Raw genomic sequence first — 20,930 nt, forward strand, 5'->3', positions numbered from 1 at the left:
ACTCCCACCCTTCTGGGTGGAGTCCCGATCTGAGGCGATGAGCCTCCTGATTGGACGAAGGGCGCGCCCTTGCCCTCGTGGGCGGAGTTGGCTCTGGAGCGAGGGGTCCCACCCACGTCCGCAGCCAGAAATGTGCGCAATGGCGACCGGGTTGAGTGAGGGATGGTGCCGCTGTTGTAAAAAAACCCTGACTAAAAAATAAACCCGCAGCGCACACATGAAATTCCCATTAGACATAAGGGACGGGACCCAAAGTATAAACACATACTTATCGAAATTACTGAACTGCAGGGGCTGCTGACTGTCTGTGTGCAAAAGGCTTCCAAATCCGTAACACTACCGTGCCCCCCCTCCCCCCCTTTCTATAGACTCGTCCCGAGTCGCAAATTTTCGTGTGCCCTGCAGGTGTAGGTTCTTCCCCTAGTACATTTTTCCTACGAATCCCCAAGTACGACATTTGTACACATGTCCAAAAAATAAATAACCTAGTGCGCTGCGTAACTAAACTATCAGACTCACTCGGACAACTTATCTCAATTGCCGGCGCTAAACAGACACACAGGTGGGTTACAATTTATTTACATTTCCTACTATTTACACTAACCATGGCCCAGGACCTGTTATCTGTGGAAGGAAGGCACAACAAAGTCAACAGTTTGTGGCTTGAATGGAGTCTCTGGCACAGCAGAATGGATGGAGATGGACTGGACGCAAAACACAAATGAACGCATGTGCTGCTCAAATGCAGTCCTCGTGTATGGCTGCCTGCAGGGCAGTCTTTGCAAACGCACTGAAGGAGATGGTCCTGGCGCACATGGTGAAATGGTTGACACAGGGGAAATGCAACAAGGGCGAGCAGGCATGGGGTCAAGGCTAAGGCATGGCAAATGCGGACCAGAGATACAGCACACTCTCAGGTCGGCTCATGAAGCTTGCCGGCCTCTGGTCTGGTCTGTGAGGTTCTGGAGGGAGTGCGGTGTTGCCGGCCGCTCCGAAAACGGGCTCGGACCTACCCTACTGTTTCCCCCCCGACCTATCACCTTTGCCTGTCTTTGTCCATACCCACTCCCTTAGTTTTCAACAAGAAAACAAAATTTAGACCCCTTTTTATTTTTATTTTTTTCTCTTATAATTCTAAGTGTCCCTAACCCTCCTATTGTCTTTGTCTGGCTAACCTATCCTGTCAACCTAGCCTACTCCCAACCCCTAAAATCCTTTCTGAGGGGACCAAGGAAGAGACAAGTGAACCTGTCTCGAGGCCCAATGGAGCCTCAGAATAACCTCCACAGAGTTAAGCAATCTTCCCACAGTGAGTCCATTGGCCGACGGAGAGTGAAGGGATGGATGGTGCGAAGGGGTACATTTCCTATCTGTTGTTCGTCTTTCGGCTGCTCCCATTAGGGGTCGCCACAGCGGATCATCCGTTATGATCCACATACTGATTTGGCATAGGTTTTACGCCGGATGCCCTTCCTGACGCAACCCTGGTCGCCTCTTACGACACAGGGATAAGGATTGGGTTTCGCCATGATTCCGGGCTGCCGTACACCCTCTCATAGTGCGGCCCAGCGCAGAGCACCCGTCATCAAGCGATCCTCCAACCCAAGTCTCCGAGTAGCCGGATTACAGGCGCACGCCACTACGCCCGGTGGGTACTTTTCCTATCTATCCTTTATTTATTAAATAACATTGATGGAGGTGTTGGGGTTAGGGATAGAGCTGTGAGGGTTAGGGTTAGGATTAGCTGTTTGGGTTAGGGTTAGCATTTATTACCTTTACTAACAGCATTTATTAAACTTTAAACTATCCCCGGGGCTTTTCAACACGCCTGTCTCTTTAAACTATTGGTTCTGGAAACCATGATTCCCGTCGCCTGTGTTGGTGTCCATTATCAATTTGGGCCCTGCCCGCAAATTTTCTCTCGTGCCCTTGCACAATTCCGTGGCTGGGCAGTGTGGCTCAACTGGCAGGGACTTCCGTCTGCCAAACTCAAACTACGGCACCCCCGGGCCCTGAGGTTGTCTCCGAGCCAACCTGCTCCCGATGAACGTGGGGAGTGCACTTCCCAGCTTACTCCCCCGTATATGCCCACGTGGCATTCCTGGTGCTCCGGGTCCCATCCTGAAGGTCACCCGTGCCCATTACACTAACCCGGTCCCTTGGGCCCATGGCCTACTCTGGCCGACTACTTCGGTGCCCGGGGTGCCCTCTACTCAGTACTCACCTTTCCACAGCCACACTCCCAGCTGGTCAATGGACCCCTGCACCCTTCAGAAAGGTTTCGAGGCTTCACTCAACACCAACAACAAAACGACCTCCTTTTGGTAAATTTAACTAACCAACGAACTAACATTACACTGACCCCGGGGTCCCTTGGGTGGGATTCACTCCTCCCCCCAATCATTCGTTTGCACCATGCATTCCACATTCACTCCATTCACACACTTGTGCCCGCTGACCCACTTTCATTCATCATGTTTGTTTCATGTTTTTTTTATTTATTTGTTGTTTTTTTTTAATTCATCCAATTCACTCTTTTTTTTCTTTTTTACAATTCACTCAAATACTCGACTCGCTATGTCCCCCTAACTATCACATGCTCCCAGTCATCCATTATCCTAATGCACGTTCCATTTAACTCTACTGCTAAGCTGCGTACCCACTACACATTCCATGTCCGTCCGTGTTTCCCAAAATCCATTTCTAATTCTAACCTAACATTCCTTCAAACTCATTCCACGGGCCCCATGAGGAACTGTTCTTGCCCCATGAGGCCGGTCTATCTATCGCTAAACCCTTCCCACTAACTAGGGCTCCTTTGCCCGGGCGAGGATGCTTGCCACATCCTGGCCGGGCTATCGTGTGCTCGTAGCAAGGCTCTACGAGCCTTGTGTCTCCGCGGGAGCAGTGGTCCTAGCTCCTGCTACTCCGGTCTGATCCATCCATGAGGGCGTAAGGTCACCCTTGTAGGGTCTGAGGCGGTCCGCGTGGATGATACGGGGAAGGGCCTGTGGTCCCATCTAGATTTTTATGACCACGTCACTAATTTGCGCCAGGACGACCCATGGGCCCCACCAGGGCGAGGTGAGTTTCGGGCATCTGCCCTTCCTCCTCCGGGGATTGAAGAACCAAATCTTCGTTCCCGGGGTGTACTCACTCACCTGGCTCCGGTGGTCGTACCTGTGCTTCATTTTCACACCCGCCTGTTGGAGTTGGTGGAGAGCGAAGGCATGGACTCTTTCCATGCCTTCCTCCAACTGACGTGCGGAGCCCTTCCCTGGGGGTTCATCGGGATGCTCAGGCGTCGGGCCACACAGCAAATCGACGGGGGCTCGCAGCTCCCGTCTGTACATGAGCAGCACCGGGCTACAGGCGGTGGCTCCGTGTTGACTCGTACGATAGGCCATTAGCAAATACAGGAGATGTTCGTCCCAGTCATCCTGACAATCGGCGGTGAAGAGGGCCAATTGTTGTATGATGGTTCTATTGAACCTCTCCACCATGCCATCGGATTCTGGCCTTAGGGGCGTTGCACGGGTCTTTCGAATCGATAGGAGACTGCACACGTCTTTTAGTAATTCACTCTCAAAATTTCCTCCCTGGTCGGTGTGCAGCTCCTCTGGAATCCCGTGCCGACATACAAATCCTTCTACGAAGGCCTCTGCCACAACCCCGGCTTCTTGGTTGGGAAGGGCATAGGCCTCCGGCCATTTAGTGAAGTAGTCCATAATCATGAGGATGTACCCATTATCTTGGCGAGTGGGGGGCAGTGGTCCCAAAATGTCCATGGCCACTCGCTCAAGGGGAGCCCCAACCTGATGTAGTTGAAGCGGGGCCCTCATCCTCCGTGCTGGTCCCTTTTTAGCAGTACAGGCGTCAATAAGATCGACATCAGTCCTGAACATCGCGCCCCTTGTTGACCCAATAAAACCTCCGGCGGACCCGAGATGTTGTTTTGGTCCTGCCAAAATGGCCGCCGGGGTGGGTACTGTGCACTTGTTCCAAAATTTTGGTTTTAAATTGGTCAGGGACTACTACTAGCCAAGAAGTTCTCTCTGAGGGGATCTCCACCCACTTGTGGTACAAGATGTTGCCTCTCATTTCCAGAGTTTTCCACTGAGCCCAGTATGCCTTTGTTCGCGCTCCGAATGGGGTGACCTACTCCCCACTGGGTCTCTTATTTACCCGGACCCATTCATACACGGGCCCTATCACGAGGTCTTCCCGCTGGGCTGTGCTCCACACCAAATCGACAAATTCCTCATCTGCCACCCGAGCTGCACGGGCTAGGAGCTTTTGGGAGGTGTCTGCCAATTTTTCCCTCTCCTCGTGCCTTGCGCAATACTTACAGTTTTCCCCCAGACAGGGCCATCGAGAGAGCGCATCGGCATTCCCATGAGCCTTACCGGCTCTATGGGCCACATTGAAATCGTACTGCTGCAAACTTTTCTAACCACCTTGCAATTTGGCCCCGGTTCCTTGAACCGTAAGAGCCATTGTAGGGAAGGGAGGAATGGTCAGTTCGAACGAAAAATTTCCTCCCGTGCAGGTACGGCTGGAAATGGCTCACGGTAGACAGCATGGCCAATAGTTCCTTGCGAGTGACGCAATAACTTCGTTTGGGCCGACTCATGGCCCGACTAATACGCGATCACTCTTTCAACGCCCCCCTGTGTCTGGGACAAGACTGCACCCAATCCTTCTTGGCTTGCATCCGTGTCGAGGGTATACATTCCGTAATCGGTGGGGTATGCTAAAACGGGTGCGGATGTCAAACACCCCTTTAATTTGAGGAAGGCCTGATGGCACTCCCCTGTCCAATTAAATCTCGACCCCTTCTCTGTAAGCCGGTGAAAGGGTCTGGCTATGTCCGCAAATTTTGCCACAAAGTGCCGGTAGTAGGAGCTGTTGTAGAATTTTGTAGTTAACGTTTTAACCGACTCGATGTAAATCCTATGACTCAAATGAAAGCCACAATTAATTCACTTTCCTCAACGGAAAGTACATTACATCAGATAATTTTATTAACATAGTACGATGGAATACAACCCACTGGGATGTTAAACATCCACAATGATTTGCACTAAACTAGGATTACATTTTCTGGCATTTATATGCTTTTGGGAGAGTGGAGGGGGCTGATAAGCCCTAGGCAAAGAACTCCAACTGCAATACGTGTCTTCCAGGTGAAAAGCGAATGACGTAATCATGGCAAAAGTTAGTGTTATCAACCAGGTCACTTTGTTCCATAGCAAGACATTCCTTTTATCACCATTTAGGTTAAAAGAGTCTTGGGTAAAGGAAAGCATTACTGACAGCCAATTCGACTTATAGCATAAAAATTAAATTTATAAAACACCAGCAACAATTATAATTGAGAGTATATTTATATAATTATGTTCTCCCACAGAGCAGAGACCCAAAAACCTCCGTACCTGTTTGACGTTATGAGGTACGGGCCACTCCTCTACTGCTATAATTTTCCCTGGCTCGGTTTTCACCCCATTGCGGCCTATCATGTGTCCGAGATAGGCCACTTCCTTTGCGAACAAAGTACATTTCCCCGGGCTCAACTTCAACCCTGCCTGCCTGAGGGGCCCAAACACCTGGTCCAAATTAGCTATGGCCTGGGAAAATGTTTTAGCGTGTACCAGGACGTCATCCAGGTACATCAGGCATGATTGCCATGGCATGCCGCCCAGCACATGCTCCATCAATCGCTCATAGGTGGCGGGGGCATTGCACAAACCAAACGGCATTGCAGTGAACTGATACAGTCCATTCCCTGTAGAAAATGCCGTTTTCTCCTTCCCAGTCTTATCTATCTCCACCTGCCAATACCCACTCTTGAGGTCTAAAGTTGAAAACCATTTAGAGCCTAAAACGGTGTCGAGGGTATTGTCAATTCTCGGCAGGGGATAGGCGTCTTTGAGTGTCACGTAGTTAAGCTGGCGATCGTCCACGCAGAAACGCGTGGTCCCATCCTTCTTTTTTACCAACACAACCGGTGACATCCAAGGACTTCCCGAGGGCTCAATGACACTTGCATTGAGCATCTTTCCTACCTGTTCATCAGCCTCCTCTCTCTTGCTCCAAGGGCGCCATCGAGCGGGCTGACGGACAGGCCGGGCCCCATCGGTGTGGATCTGATGTTTCACCAGGCCCGTACATCCAATATCCTCGGGTGACAAGGAGAAGATTTCTATGTGTCGGTTGACTAGTTTGTGTAAGGCCTCCCGCTGGGCTTCCTCCAAATCTACACCACTCCGATTTACCATCTCGCAAATGGGATTGGGCCAATTCCTAACAGGCTCTGGATACCCCCTCTGGGGCCAGTCTGACTCGATGTTCTCGTCCCTCAGCTCTGTGACTCGTACCACTGGGGTGCAATCTGCCACCTTCGTGCCCCGTCCAATAGTGCGTGGTTCCATGCTTACATTTATTACCCTGACGGGCACGATCTGCCGTTGGTATTTACCAGGGTGCGGCCCACAACTAAACCCGGGGTCGATTGCCACGCCAGTAGTTAGGCCAGGCCGCAGGAGCCCTGCCAGGTTGGGTGTGCCCGTCACCATGCCGGAATTACTGCCTCGGCACCCGGGGGCGGGGGGGATGACCACGGAGTTGGGAGCCTCCAGCTCTACCTTATCATCCGTGCTCATGCCCCCCAATGGCAACTCCTCACCACCCAACTGCATGACTCCTCGGCCCAAGTCGATTTTACAACCACCGGCGGTCAGCACATCTAACCCTATTAAGTATGGGTTGTACACTTCCGCCACCCAAACCTCGATTCTCCTTTTAACCGTGCCCAATTTAAGGGTCACGAAACCATGCCCTATGATGGGGGCCATTGCCCAGGTAGCTAGCTGCAAACAATGATTTTGCAGATGGTGGATCTCATCCCCCGACCACACTCGAATTAAGGACCACAGGGCTGATGATCGTGGCGCTTGCTCCTGTGTCCACAACGGCGTCTACCCTATACGCCAGCAATTTTGCACCTAATTGTTCAACTACCCGTGCCAATTTGACCACGAGAAATGACCTGTCACAGCTCTGAGGGCTCTTCCCCATCTGGGTCTGCCGAACACGGCCCTATATGCTCGGCACTCGTTAGTTTCCCTGGGACTGGTTGGGGGGGGGGTGGTGTTGGGGCCGGCTATTCCGGTTTGTACGGGGCGAAAGCGAAAGCCGAAAGCCGCATATTTTTCAAGGGCGTGACCCCCCCCCCCGACATTTTACCCCAACCGGTGACATGTGTTCTGACGTCATTGTGTCACAAGATTGGGCATTAAATTCTGAACATTTTGGTGCTGGGTTCATGTAAAGCGGACAAGAATTGACCGCGTTATGACAAAAACCGCATATTTTTCAAGGTCGTGACCCCCCCCTGACCTTTGACCCCTAACCGGTAACAAGAGTATAGTTGTCATTGTGTCATATTGCATATCACAAGATGAGGCGTTGAATTCTGAACATTTTGGCGTTAGTTGCATGCAAATTGAATAAAAATTGACCGTGTTATCATAAAAAGATGATTTTGACCTTTTCGTGACCTTGACCTTTGACCCGAACGATCCCAAAATCAAATCGAATGCTTCCTGGCTAATAAACAATCATTCCACCAAATTTCATGCAATTCGGTTTAATACTTTTTGAGTTATACGAATCACAAGATTACAAATAAATAAATAAATACACGCCGACCAAAACATAACCTTTCGCAGAATGCGAAGGTAACAAGAGTATGGGCGTCATTGTGTCATATTGCATATCACAAGATGAGGCGTTGAATTCTGAACATTTTGGCGTTAGTTGCATGCAAATTGAATAAAAATTGACCGTGTTATCGTAAAAAGACGATTTTGACCTTTTCGTGACCTTGACCTTTGACCCGAACGATCCCAACATCTAATCGAATGCTTCCTGGCTAATAACCAATCATCCCACCAAATTTCATGCAATTCGGTGTTTTTTCGGTGCAATAATTAGGTGTTTAGGTTAATTAAAACACCCCTTTTGAAGATAATTGATGGACTTATTTTATGATATTATTTTTTATTCACATCCTCGGACACCTCGCTCTCGACAGGGTCTAAAGGTGCATCCTCGGTTACCTTTCTGGGGTCTTAATTCCCGAAATTGTTCAGCCTGCTCAACAATGTCTTCAGTTGGAACAGGCAACAACAGTTTATTATTGATAAAGCACTCAAAATGTTTTCTTTCACTTTCCTCACTCATATCATCGAATGCCTCATCTACAGACCTACGAATCGCTCTATACTTCGCTTTTGTAAGTGCTATAATTTTCAAATAAGCTTGCAGCGATTTAATGCATTATATGAGGTGATTTTCTCTCACGGACAAATTGATGTACATCATAGAAATATAATTTGAGCTTGGAGGATCGGATCACGTGGACCAAATAACTCGAAATTTGGAGTGAAATATGAAAATGTTATGAAATTGGCGATGTTTAGTTTTTTTGTGGGTATGTGCCATTATCAATCAGCTTGCTATCGCTTGCCAAGCCAGCCGTTCCTTATAAGCCATTTAATTGGAGTGCTTGTATGAGTGCTTAAGCTGCTTGCCGAGCACCCTACAGTCAATCGTGGTACAGTTCGTGCCCGGATCGGGATGTACAGTCGGCAGTTGCTATAAGGCAAAATCCTTCCTTGGCATACCTGAAGTCCTTCCTTGGCACACCTGAGCTCCTGACCACATACAAAGCTTTCGTCCGCAGCTTGATGGAGTACTGCTCTCCCGTCTGGGCTGGTGCTCCCGCCTCTCACCTTTCTTGGCTTCACGATGTGGAAACGAAGGTATTTAGGATCATTGGTATCTCCTGCGATAAGGCTGAGACTTTGGGTATCTCACTCTCTCACCGCAGGCAGGTCAGTGGTCTTTGTCTTCGACTGTCTCCACTCGTCTCACCACCCCCCCCCCCACTGCTCTGTCTGCGATCTATCCCCCCCCCATATTTCCTCAGGGCACTCAAGGTCCACGAGCAATCCCCTTCTGGTAAACTACGAAAATCAAGAATCACTGCTCACCTTCACTCTTTCATTTCTCTTTTTACCTGCCTTTGAAACAAACTCCCACACTCTCTTCAATCCCACTATTCTCTCCAAGTCTTCAAAACAACTGTTCACCACCATCTCTTATCTTCCCCCATCCAAAATCACGATCTTTTCTAACCCCGTTAATCCACCCCAAACACACCTCCTTGAAATTCCCTGCTTTCCTTCCTGAAATTCCCTGTCGTGTAAGGACCTGAAAGTCCCTGCAGTGTCCATCTTGTTTACCTCATGTTCCCCGCCCCATCCCTCTCCCATCCACAGATATCCGAATCTGTTTGTTCCCCACTGTTTTGTCCTCTTTCCTGCCCCTCTTATCTCCTGATCCCCTTGTACGTTCTGTGTGTTAGCTCTCATATGAGCCTCGACATTTTAAACAAACAAACAAAAAAGGTAGAGGGACATAGGGATAGATTTGGATTTGTAAAGGGACTCTCCGCGGGTGTGTGTGCATGCCTGCATGTATGGTTACAGGCACCGTGGTGGCAAGGTTTCATCCCGTATCTTATGGTGGTGATGATCGGTGGTGGAGGTTTTAACCTCAGCAGCGTACGAGCGATCACGTTTTCCTTTGTCCTCATGACTGTTAGTAAAGCAATTGGTTAATTTATATGAACCGGGTGTACTTTACTCAGATTATATGGTTTCTCTTTGTGAGTTTCAAAGCAAAATATATTTGATGACACCCGATTTCCATGCCGTTTGCTGTATTGACGTGTTTTCTCAGTGAGAGCTCTCAGTGAGAGGGTTGTACACAGTACTTACTGTAGTCGGAAATCACACTGACTCCAATCTGCCGATTCCCGAAAAATTGCCGATATTGGCTAAGTACGTGTGTGTGTGTGTGTGTGTGTGTGTGTGTGTGTGTGTGTGTGTGTGTGTGTGTGTGTGTGTGTGTGTGTGTGTGTGTGTGTGTTCATAAAGGATAACATTTTTTCTCTAACTCACCACCCCCACGCCTCTTTTTCTCTGTCTCTCTTTCTGTCCCATCCTTGCTCTACCTCCTCCAAATATAGTGCAGCACCCTCCCACACACACATATCTCTCTCTATCTCTATCTCTCTCTATCTCTCTCTCTATCTCTCTCTCTCTATCTCTCTCTCTATCTCTCTCTATCTCTCTCTCTATCTCTCTCTCTCTATCTCTCTCTCTATATCTCTCTCTCTATCTCTCTCTCTATCTATCTCTCTCTCTATCTCTCTCTCTATCTCTATCTCTATATCTATCTCTTTGTCTGTCTCTCTGTCTCCAGACAGTATTTATAGTATGACCAGTAGAAAATGGATTTCAGACCCTATTTTGTTTCCATCTTCACTGTTATTCTATGCAGAATCATTTTGATGAGACAGTATGAATTGTAATTAATGCTCCACCGCACATCTGCCTTCCCTCCCTCTCACCTCATGCTGCCTTCTCTTCCCCCACCCCTCCTCACTCTCCCTCCATCCTTGCTACCCCTCCCTCCTCTCTCGTTCCACATACATCTCCTCATTCTCCTCTGTCTCCGTCTCGGCCTCCCTCTTTTTCTCCCCCTCTTTCCGCCTCCCCCTTCTTTTTATCCCCCCCCCCTTGGTATTTCCGTCAGCAAAGTAGTGGGTGGTGTTTGCTAGTACATAACATGACCTCAACATATGATCTTCACAATATAAGTTACTCAATTGTGGCAGTGGAAGCACCATACTCCCTCTAGACCTGAACATAGAAGTGTTTAATAAACTTGTGTAAAGCAAAACTTTAAATAACAGGTGCACAAGTAAACCCTGCGATAATTAAATTTGTATTGAAAAATCACCACAACCTCAACATGCATTCTTCGTAACACATATTACTCAATCGCTTCTGGGGGAAAACATAGGCAGTGTATTAGCACAAGGCCCGATTAAGGCCTGAAGGCCAATTATCTGATTTAAATTTTTCAATTTTTTTATCCAAACATAGCCCTCAACCTTCCTCTGGATGAAGAAAGAGGCCTTGCAAAGTTTGGTTGGACTAGTTGCTGCAGGATGCGAATGCATAAATGAACAAACACACAAACAATAAACTTTCTTCCATATATGTATGTGTATGTATATTGTAGCGGCCCGGCGTAGCAGGGGAAACCACAAGGGAGGGGCTGTCTCGGGTTCCTCACTGGAATCGCAGGCTGTCGCACACGAATAACTTCATGACGCGGCGGGTCGCTAATCGACCATGAGCGTCAGTAACTCGACCATGTGATTTAGGGTCCTCCATCTAACAAACCGTTTACCCAAGGGTCACGTGATCTCTTTACCAGGGAACGCACCCTCGGTACGTACTTGTGTTAACCAGATTACTTACCGGACCAGGTGCAGCCGAGTGCAACCGCCAAGTATGTACTGGCTACAAAGCAAATCTTTGTAACATCCTGGCTGAGGTAGGGTGTGGGCTAAGCGAGGGTGTGGGCCATGCTGGACCAATGAAGGAAAACATGAAAATGAGCTGGGAACATTTCTACACAGTGTATTTATTTACAACCAGAATGTAAGGAAAGGTATAAAACCGGGCATAGTGGCGTGCGCCTGTAATCCGGCTACTCGGAGGCTTGGGTTGGAGGATCGCTTGAGGACGGGAGCTCTGCACTGGGCCGCGCTATGAGAGGGTGTAGGGCAGCCCGGAATCACGGCAAAACCCAATCCTTATCCCTGTGTCGTAAGAGGCGACCAGGGTTGCGTCAGGAAGGGAATCCGGCATAAAAGCTGTGCCAAATCAGTATGCGGATCATAACGGATGATCCGCTGTGGCGACTCCTAATGGGAGCAGCCAAAAGACGAACAAAAACAATGTAAGGAAAGGTATGTGGCACAGTTAATAGAATTTAGTGGTATGTACAGTAGGGAAAGCAAGGAATCCGTGGCGTGCAGCAAAAGACAAGCAATTTTACAAATGCAGACACAGCAGAGTTATCCCAGTATATCTTCCACAATCTTAATTTATGCTTGGACAGGCGCCATCACGAACACAAACCCGAGGAGGATTAGATAGCCCAGAGAGAAAGAAAGCAGGTGAGGGTCAACAACCACTCAATACCTGGTGCGGTCGGCAGACCAATGTAACCCAGAACGCTTAGGGAGAGGTAGATGGGAGGAATACTGGTTGTGTCTAAGATGTGGGAGTGGTGACGTGCAATGTAGGGGGTGCGGCGTTGTGCAAGAGGAAAATGTGAATGTGAGGTCGTTCGCTTCTTCAGGTTCTGTCTGTAAAAGAACAGCTGGGCTTCGCCCGTGTTGATGTCCTTTCATGCATCCACAGTTGATGAGATAGAGAGAAATAAAGATGGAAGAAAAAGATGCGTAAGAACAGGGTCCCTTTCCTATCTGTAAGTGTAAATGTATGTACCTACTGAGGATTGCTCAAATAGCATGGCCCAACCTCGTGGCAGTAGTGTGCAATCCCCCCCCCCAACCCCCTTCTTTGTCACGAGGACTCATGGCACCTTGCTCTCCGTGCCGACCATCTCGCTGACTGTCTGCTTGCTGACCCCGTCTGGCTCTGCATTCCTTCGGCGGCAGCACCGACAGTCCTGAACACCAAGGCGAGCAGCAACAGTGGGCAGGGCAAACCAGATGAATTCAAGCAGGCTGACTGACTGACCCACGAGCAGGCTGACTGAACGAGAAGAGCGGAGGGCGAAGAGAGAGAACTGCCTCCGCTCTGCCATTTTTATGGACCCGACTGAAGGGAGGGGCCAATACCCGGATCACGACAAACTGTAAGCACAATCCCGCTTCTCCATTGGACCACAATGGCCGTAGCTTGTAGTCAACCCCCCTGGACGTGGCCGCAAGAGAAAACTTGATCGAAGATTGCAGTGAAGGATTGTTCGAATGGTTTTAACGGTTTTAACGACAGTTTTAACGTGCATCATCCGTCGCCAGCTCGATTAACGGGGGTTCTATGGAAGGAGACACAGAAGGACCCCATTGCTGGGAGAGAAAGAGAGACAGACAGACAGACAGACAGACAGACAGACAGACAGACAGACAGACAGACAGACAGACAGACAGACAGACAGACAGAGACACAGACACAGACACAGACGAAAGTCTACTGGAGTTTACCTGAACAAGCCAAAATCCTCTGGGAGAATGTCCTGTGGACAGATGAGACCAAATTAGAGCTTTTTGATCAAGCACATCATCTCTATGTTTACAGAAAACAAAATGAAGCCTTCAAAGAAAAGAACACCTGACCAACAGTCAAACATGGAGAAGGTTACGTGATGGTTTGGGGTTGCTGTGCTGCCTCTGGCACTGGGTGCTTTGCTTGTGTGCTTGGCATCATGAAATCAGGAGATTACCAAGGCATTTTTGAGCGCAATGTTCAACCCAGTGTCAGAAAGCTGTGTCTCCGTCGAAGGTGATGGGTCTTGCAGCAGGACAATGACCCCAAACACACTTCAAAATGCACCCAGGAATGGTTCAAGACAAAACGTTGGACTGTTCTGAAGTGGCCAGCAATGAGTCCAGATCTAAATCACATTCAACACCTGTGGGGAGATCTGCAAACAGCAGTTGGGAGAAGGTACCCTTCAAATCTGGGAGAACTGGAGCAGTTTGGACAAGAAGAGTGGGACAAACTGCCACGAGAGAGGTGTCGGAAGCTCATTCATGGTGACGAGCCGAAACCCTGTCACAGACGGATTCCGTTCATTCAACCACCCTCACCAGCTCACCTATACTTGAGGGACATGGACTGGACAGGGCGTGCTTGCCCCCGCCTACTCATCCCCCGCCCCTGCCCCATTCCCCCCCCCCGCCTTCAATTTGCTTACCCCCGCCCAAAAATTTAATTACCCTGGCCCCGCCTCCGCCTCTTCACTCCCCGCACACACACACACTGGTCTCTTGATTCCCCGCCCCACTTGCCCCCGGGCCCCCGCCTCCCTGTCCACCCCCTCACATTCAACCCTGCTTAATTCACCCCAGCCCCCACCCACTCATCCCCCCCCCCATTTCCCGCTTTCAATTTGCTTACCCCTGCCCAAAAATTTGCTTACCTTGCCCCCCGCCTCTTCACTCCCTGCCCCCGTCTCTTCACTCCTCGCCCCCGTCTCAACGAAAAGTGTTTATTCTGCTTCAGAGTTGAAAGTTGACTATTGCCACTATGTGCGATGCACTCTCACAGGTACGAAGTTTCTTTCAGTCCAGGTCACAGTACTGAGAAAAACGTGACGCGACCGCTAGGAGGAGCACAAAATTGGTCCTTCAGTGTTAATATATAGAAGATACAATGTTTCTTGTTACATTTTTTGTGTCAAATTCACATTCTGAGGTAGTCAGCATGTGCAGAAGAGGGTTTTACATTGCAGACGCTATTTTCGAGGAGTGGAATTACACCTCTCAGCAGTGACGGTCTGTCGACGACAGACGTAATGACGTCGGCGAATGACCGATGATGTCATGACGTCCTGACGCCTCTCAGCGGTGACGTCACACGTCGCCATGTAAACGAATGTAAAACGAAAAGTGTTTATTCTTCTTCGGAGTTGAAGTTTGACTATTGGCACGATGTGCGATGCACTCTTCCAGGTACGAAGTTTCTTTCAGTCCAGGTCACAGTACCGAGAAAAAACGTGACGCGACCGCTAGGAGGAGCACAAAATTGGTCCTTCAGTATTAATATATAGATAGGAAGTGCTTGACTGCAATTATTTTGTCCAAAGGCTGTGCTACCAAATATTAAGCTGAGGGTGTTAATAATTTTGTCAATGCCATTTCTTTTTATTTTCTGATTTAAAAGGATATATTAAGTTCTGAATCAAAAACAAAGGTTCTGTAATATTAACAGTGAGATAAAGAATTGTGGAGACAAAATACTTTTGTCTATTCCAATTTATTTTGGAGAAAATGGTGAGTTATTTGAAAAAAAGTGCAAGGGTGCCAATATTTTTGGCCTTGACAGTAAATTCTCTTCCCCTCTCCTAACACTACCAAATTCTTTTTATTAGGTCAAGTCTCAAGGAAGAGGCTTTCTTTTTTCTATTGACACCCCATTCTCTTTTTCTCAATTATTTACTTCCACTCTCACCTCCCTCTCTCTTGTGCACATATTTACCTCCGCCACCGAAAGTCTGTCTGTCTGTTTGACTGGGAGCAGGATATCTCAAAAAGTTGTGGATGGATTTGGACGAAATTTGTTGAACAGGTTTGTTATGTGACATGGACAAATTGATTAGATTTTGGTGAAGATCGGATCTAATACTCTTTAAGTGATTCTTCACCATTGACAGATGGGGCCAAATATGGCATGACATCTCATAAAGTTGTGGATGAGTTGGGGAGGTGATGAAAACAAGTCAATTCGATTTTGGTTCAGGTTCGGATCTAGATCTGGCCTGTCAGTGGGAGACAAAACGTAAACTGTTCAGCCTGGCAGACGTGTGCACTCCACCGAGCGCTGTTCTAGTTTGCAGATGTTTCCTTTATTGAGCTACAGTCTTCCTTCTTTGCTCGTCTTCACACACACAACCACAACTTCCACTCAGTTACATCATCCACATATTCAAACTTTGAATTATTCACATGACCTGTATTTCTGCATCCATATTTTCTCTGTCAATCCCCTGCTCTACCCCATCCCAAGCACCTGAGTCTTTTTTTCTTTTCTTCTTAATCCTCTCCCCAGCTCTCATTCTTACTTTTCTTTTTTTCAACAGAAGTGCCTACATTTGAACCCAAATGGCACTGTGTGGGCTGCAAAGCAGCAGGTGCTGGTCTCCTTGACCCAAAGTCTTCGTGACGTTCTCAATTACGGCCTATTCCAGCCTGCCTTCAATGGTCGTGATGGCCGTTTTTTGGACGAGGAGAGACTCTTACGCGAGTACCCACAGCCGCTGCATTCGGGGGTGCCTTACCTAGAGGTGGGGAAGGGCAGGGAAAGATGAGTTAGGTTGATGCACATCCTTGTTTGGAATATTTTCAAGGTTTTTGCCAGTCCATCCTGTGTGCATATGCGGGTAATTTTGCCATTTTAATCTATCATGCTCATCCACACCATTTTGGTTGTGTTCTCACACTGTTCTGTTGTCAAATAACCTCATCATTGTTTTTCTCAATTTAAGAGGGTTAGCCATGCTTCAGTTTCTTTGTCTGAAATCTCAGCCTCTACTTGTATCACAACTGTAGGGTAACACATTTGGTGCTTAAGTGGCATTATTCTCACAAACCAAGCATCTTTGTTACATTGGTGAATGGAAGGATGAGAGAGAAAGACTGTAGCTATGAAATGTTTGTTAATCTGTGATATGTCGAGTATTGGGTTGGCTGATGGACTCACTGGTCATTCACATATTATGTATGTACCTTTTTATATTATAAAACTGATTTGTAATATTTCATCTCTGCAAATATTGTGAGAATGCATGATTGATGAGCATCATAGTCGTTTTATTATTTAATGGTGAAGTTAAGTACTGTATGTCCAATTTTATTTTAATTCAAGCTTTTTTTCTGAATTATGCTGTATAATTGTTGTACGCACTCATGCTATTGTATAGTGGATTTGCATAATCCAGTATTATCTGTGTTCTCCCACTCCGAATGAATGGGAGAGGCTGTTTCATTTGTGCGCGTTCGTTATTATGTCTGTTGGAATCCATAACCACTGGCTTCCAGATCAATGCCATCACCACTTTCAAACACTTACTTTTTTATGCCTGCGCTGCCGAAGGTGCTGGAGGCATTCTGTTTTGGTGTCGTCCGTCCGTGTGTCCGTGAGTGATGATTTTGTTACCACGATAACTTGTGAACCACTGAAGGGATTTTCACCAAACTTGTTACAAAGGTGTATTATGAGGCAAAGGTGAACAGATTAGATTTTGAGGTCAAAGGTCATGTGACCTTTTTCTGAAAGTAGCAGATTTTTTGTTTCCATCAACTGCTGAAGGGATTTTGACAAAACCTTGTGTAACTATGGAGTGGAATAGGAAGATAAACTGATTATATTTTGGGTTGAAAAGGTCAAAAGCCTAAGGTTAAGTGCCCTCTAATTGAAAATTTGTGTTAATGCAATAACTTTTCAACCACACTTGACACATGAGTGGACTGTAATACAAAGATGAAGGCATTAGATTTGGATTTAAAAGATCGAAGGTCAAAGGGCATATGCCCTTCAATTGAAAATTGTAATGTGACTGCAATAACCTGTGCAATATTTGCACGGGTGCGCAACCATGGAAGGGATTTCAACCAAGCTTGTTATCTTTTTGAATAGAAACACAGGAGAATGATCTGGGGGTGGTAATAGATATGGGAGGTAAGCAGGCAGCACAGTGCCACGCAGCTATAGGTAAAGCAAATCGGGTTTTAGGTTTTATTCGGAGGGGGATCATTTATAAATCAAATGAGGTGGTGTTAGCATAGCACAGGAATTTAGTGATGGCCGCATAAAGAATATTGTGTGCAGTTTTGGTCACCACAACTCAGGAAGGACATAGAGAGGGCTCAGCGCAGGACTACCAGATTGATTCCGGCCTCGCGAGACTCAACTATGAGGAGCGGCTGAAGGAGACAGGGCTTTTTATCCACTAGAAAGGAGGCGGTTACGAGGTGATATGATGGAGATGTTTAAGATAATGAAGGGTAGAGATAAAATAAGTGCAGATGAGTTATTCAACAAAGTAGACAGTGATAGGACCAGGGCCATTGACTGAGACTAAAGAAGAGGAGAGTTAAGATGGTAGGAAGGTAGGGGTCTTTTGCTCAGAGAGTAATCAATGTATGGAATGGCCTCCCTGGAAAGGTAGTGGCAGCAGAAACAGTAGATACGTTTAAATTAGAATTAGATAGGTACCTGGAAGTTATGGAGATAGTGGGGCAGAGGGATGTTGACAGGACTTTTCAGTAGGTTGAGCATTGATGGATGATTGTGTACATGTGTACACATTGCTGTTGGTGGGGGTCTTGTCAAGGGGTGTTGTGTGGTTGATGTATGTTTTTAAACAAGCACATTCCCCCTCCCCTGAGGGGAAGAAGAAAAAGAAAAAAAAAAATACAAAAACTTTAAAAATAAAAGTAAAAACAAAAATAAAACATTTTTTAATTCATTAATTAAGTAATTTCTTTTTTGCATTTTCTTCCTTGAATCCTGTGTAGATAAATTAGTATGGTGTTCGTGCAGGTATGATGATGGACTGAATTGCCTCCACCTGTGTTAGATCTCCTTGGACCTGAATGCATGGTTACTCTCACAAATTTTTTTTTTCTTGATGTCTCATGTACAACAGATGATGAGTCTTGTGCTTGACTCGTTGAAAATGACATTGAAATTTGATTTCTATCTTTGGTTCATTAGGGTCGTTAAATATTTATGTCAGTGTGTGACTCTTGAACATTTTATCACAATTGTCCCACACAGCATATTATATCAATGGACAATCATATTACGTTTGCGGTGAAGGTGTGTATCGTTAGAATTTGAGACCTGAACACTTTATCTTTGTGTAGTTTATATGACTTTTGAATATGCAATAAGGACACGTGTTTGCGATAACTGTATGGCATATGGCCCTTATGACAGACAAACTGAGTCCAACTTTAGACTGGAGAGGTTAGGGATATCCTGTCATTTGTCTCTCTTGGTGAACTGGGCACAGGATGGGTAAGAGAGGCTTCGAGTGTTCCTCACTTCCATGGTACGCCTTTCCATTCACATCCCCTCGCACCTTTGGGAAGAGGATGAAGTGCCGGTCTCTGGTGTCTCACCAGAGAGCGACAGGCTCTCCAGCATGGCCGTCTGATTGACAGTGAGATAAGTGGCTCATCAATGGCCTGTGCCGACAGGCAGCCGTGGCGCCCATTGGTGCATAATCGGCGTGGTCTGATTGGTTGAGATGCTGTCACTGTGTGTAGGATTTGTTTGCACCCTGGGGATACTGGTGTCAACACTTTGGGGATGAAAAGTGGGGGGCGGAGGGGGGGGGATTATAAGAGAAGATTTGTGAGGCAGGAAGAAGAGCACTTGGATCTCTTGCGTGGTTGAGCTATTCGTCAATGGCGGCATTGCTAAGCTTGGCATCTGTTGTCATGTCTTCATTACATTATTTATAATGTACGAGCAAAGAACTCGTCCTTAAGGAGGGATTAATTCCTGCACTTTTATGATGTCAGCATATTTTATTATGCCTTTTAATATTAGCTTCCACCAGGTGGTGTTATATTATACACATTTACCTAGAGAGAACTGGTTCTTCCTCCAAAACCAACACCCTGAGTACAAACACCAGTTTTCAACTTATTCCATCCAGTGGTTTAGGAGTGCATAGATTCAGCGATCGGAAGAGCAGCATTGGCTTTACGATGAAGTCACCTGCAGAGTTTCCACAGAGGAGAAGGGTAAGATGATCCTTAACCACCTTACCTTCAACCCTGGAGCAGATCCTTCCTGCTTGGTGAGGTAGGTATCAGGTGGCATCCTGTTCCAGAATAATCCCGTGTCGTGGGTGTTACAAACCTGCTCCGGCATAAATCCCTTCACCTTGATTTATTGTATAAGCTGCGGTGGGTAGTTTTTCACAGCATCATGGTGTGCCGATGTTGCTTCCCTGACTAATTCTACATGATGGAGGCCGAATTTTATTTTGAATTTCTCAAAGCAGCCCGTGCTGGCATAGAACTTGTGGGTAGTCATGGTTGAACCGGAGTCTTCAGCCCCGGGTACGTTGTGGTAGCATTGGTAAATCCGCAATGATACATGTATCTCCCATATCGCCGGTCCACTCAAAGGCACTTTATTTTTCTGTTTGGTCCTCGATGCAAACATGAACGGCTTTCTCAATATGAGGATTACAGGTCTGGAATGATACTTATGCACTTTGTGGAGCACTAGCAGCAACACTTGCACATATATTGGACTCACTTTTATTTTAACAGATATACCGCACAGTCAATTCATTTATCCCATAATGGTGGCCCACAGATGCTGCACTTTTACCTCTTGCCAATATAACAACTCTCTTTTTCTCACAATGTTGTAACCTTTCTCTCCCTTTTGACACAACTAACTTTGTCCATTGTTTTACGTTTGGGCTCATTAAAAACGCTGCTCGAGAATCAACAAAATGCTCGTAAAGGGATGCAATCATATGCGTGAAAGCAAACGATGACTCATCTCAGCTCAAAAACCATGATTGGCCGAAATGAAATCAAGTGATAACTAAATCAGAATACAAGAGGTTGCCTGCGATTGGATAAATCCATGATATTCGAACCCACAATATTTAAGGTTTTACAGTATAATTATTTCATGATTAAATATTCAGCATAGGAGTATGGTATTTGTGTACAAAGATTACATGTCAAACTATGTCTAGACAGATTTCAATTGTGATCTTTCAATCCTATCTTATGTCATTGTTTAATGTTCCTTTCAAAAGTCATACACGGTCTTGAAATTGCTAAAGCTGGGAGTTCGCATCACCGCAGGAGGTGGAAAAACCGTTATGGAAGGTGAAAGGAATTAATTTATCTTGCACTGCGTGGTTAGGTAAACATCGGCAGATGATAAAAAGCGCTAAAACACCAATATAAAGTGGATAAAAATCAGCCTGAGAACACCCGTAGATTTGGATTAAATTGCTTCCTAGAGTCCGACGAGGAGTTATGTTTTCACCTCGGTGCTGCTGGATGCGCCGAGCTTGCAGAGAGGGTTACTGAGATGTACTTTGCTGAACAAGCTACGTCCCTTGTTCCTTCCTCGGTCGACGTGCAGAACGAGCGTTCGCCTCCTGCTGGGACTGGAACCGAACTGCCTCCAGACTCTTTGCCAGGCTCTACCTGTGGGTTTGCCGATTGTCTTTTTGAATTTCCCCAGTGTGTTATGATGTTTATTGAG

General features: G+C 46.8%; 1 protein-coding gene across 8 annotated transcripts in view; it reads left to right on the forward strand.

Annotated features, from left to right (window-relative positions):
* Nucleotides 1-20,930, forward strand: part of LOC147013515 (SH3 and multiple ankyrin repeat domains protein 3-like) — a 522,196-nt gene that overhangs the window by 46,872 nt on the left and 454,394 nt on the right. For all 8 annotated transcript variants that reach the window (XR_015051346.1, XR_015051345.1, XM_085855370.1 and 5 more), the window contains one exon: nt 15,757-15,960. Coding sequence is in view for 6 of the 8 variants with exons in the window: in XM_085855370.1 (XP_085711496.1) it covers nt 15,757-15,960 (204 nt within the window). In the remaining 2 variants the exon portion in view is untranslated. The remainder of the gene's footprint in view (nt 1-15,756; nt 15,961-20,930) is intronic.

This window comes from Eptatretus burgeri, chromosome 14, assembly GCF_056783735.1.
Source record: "Eptatretus burgeri isolate ZD-2024b chromosome 14, Ebu_testis_v1, whole genome shotgun sequence".
NCBI classification, from domain to species: Eukaryota; Metazoa; Chordata; class Myxini; order Myxiniformes; family Myxinidae; genus Eptatretus; species Eptatretus burgeri.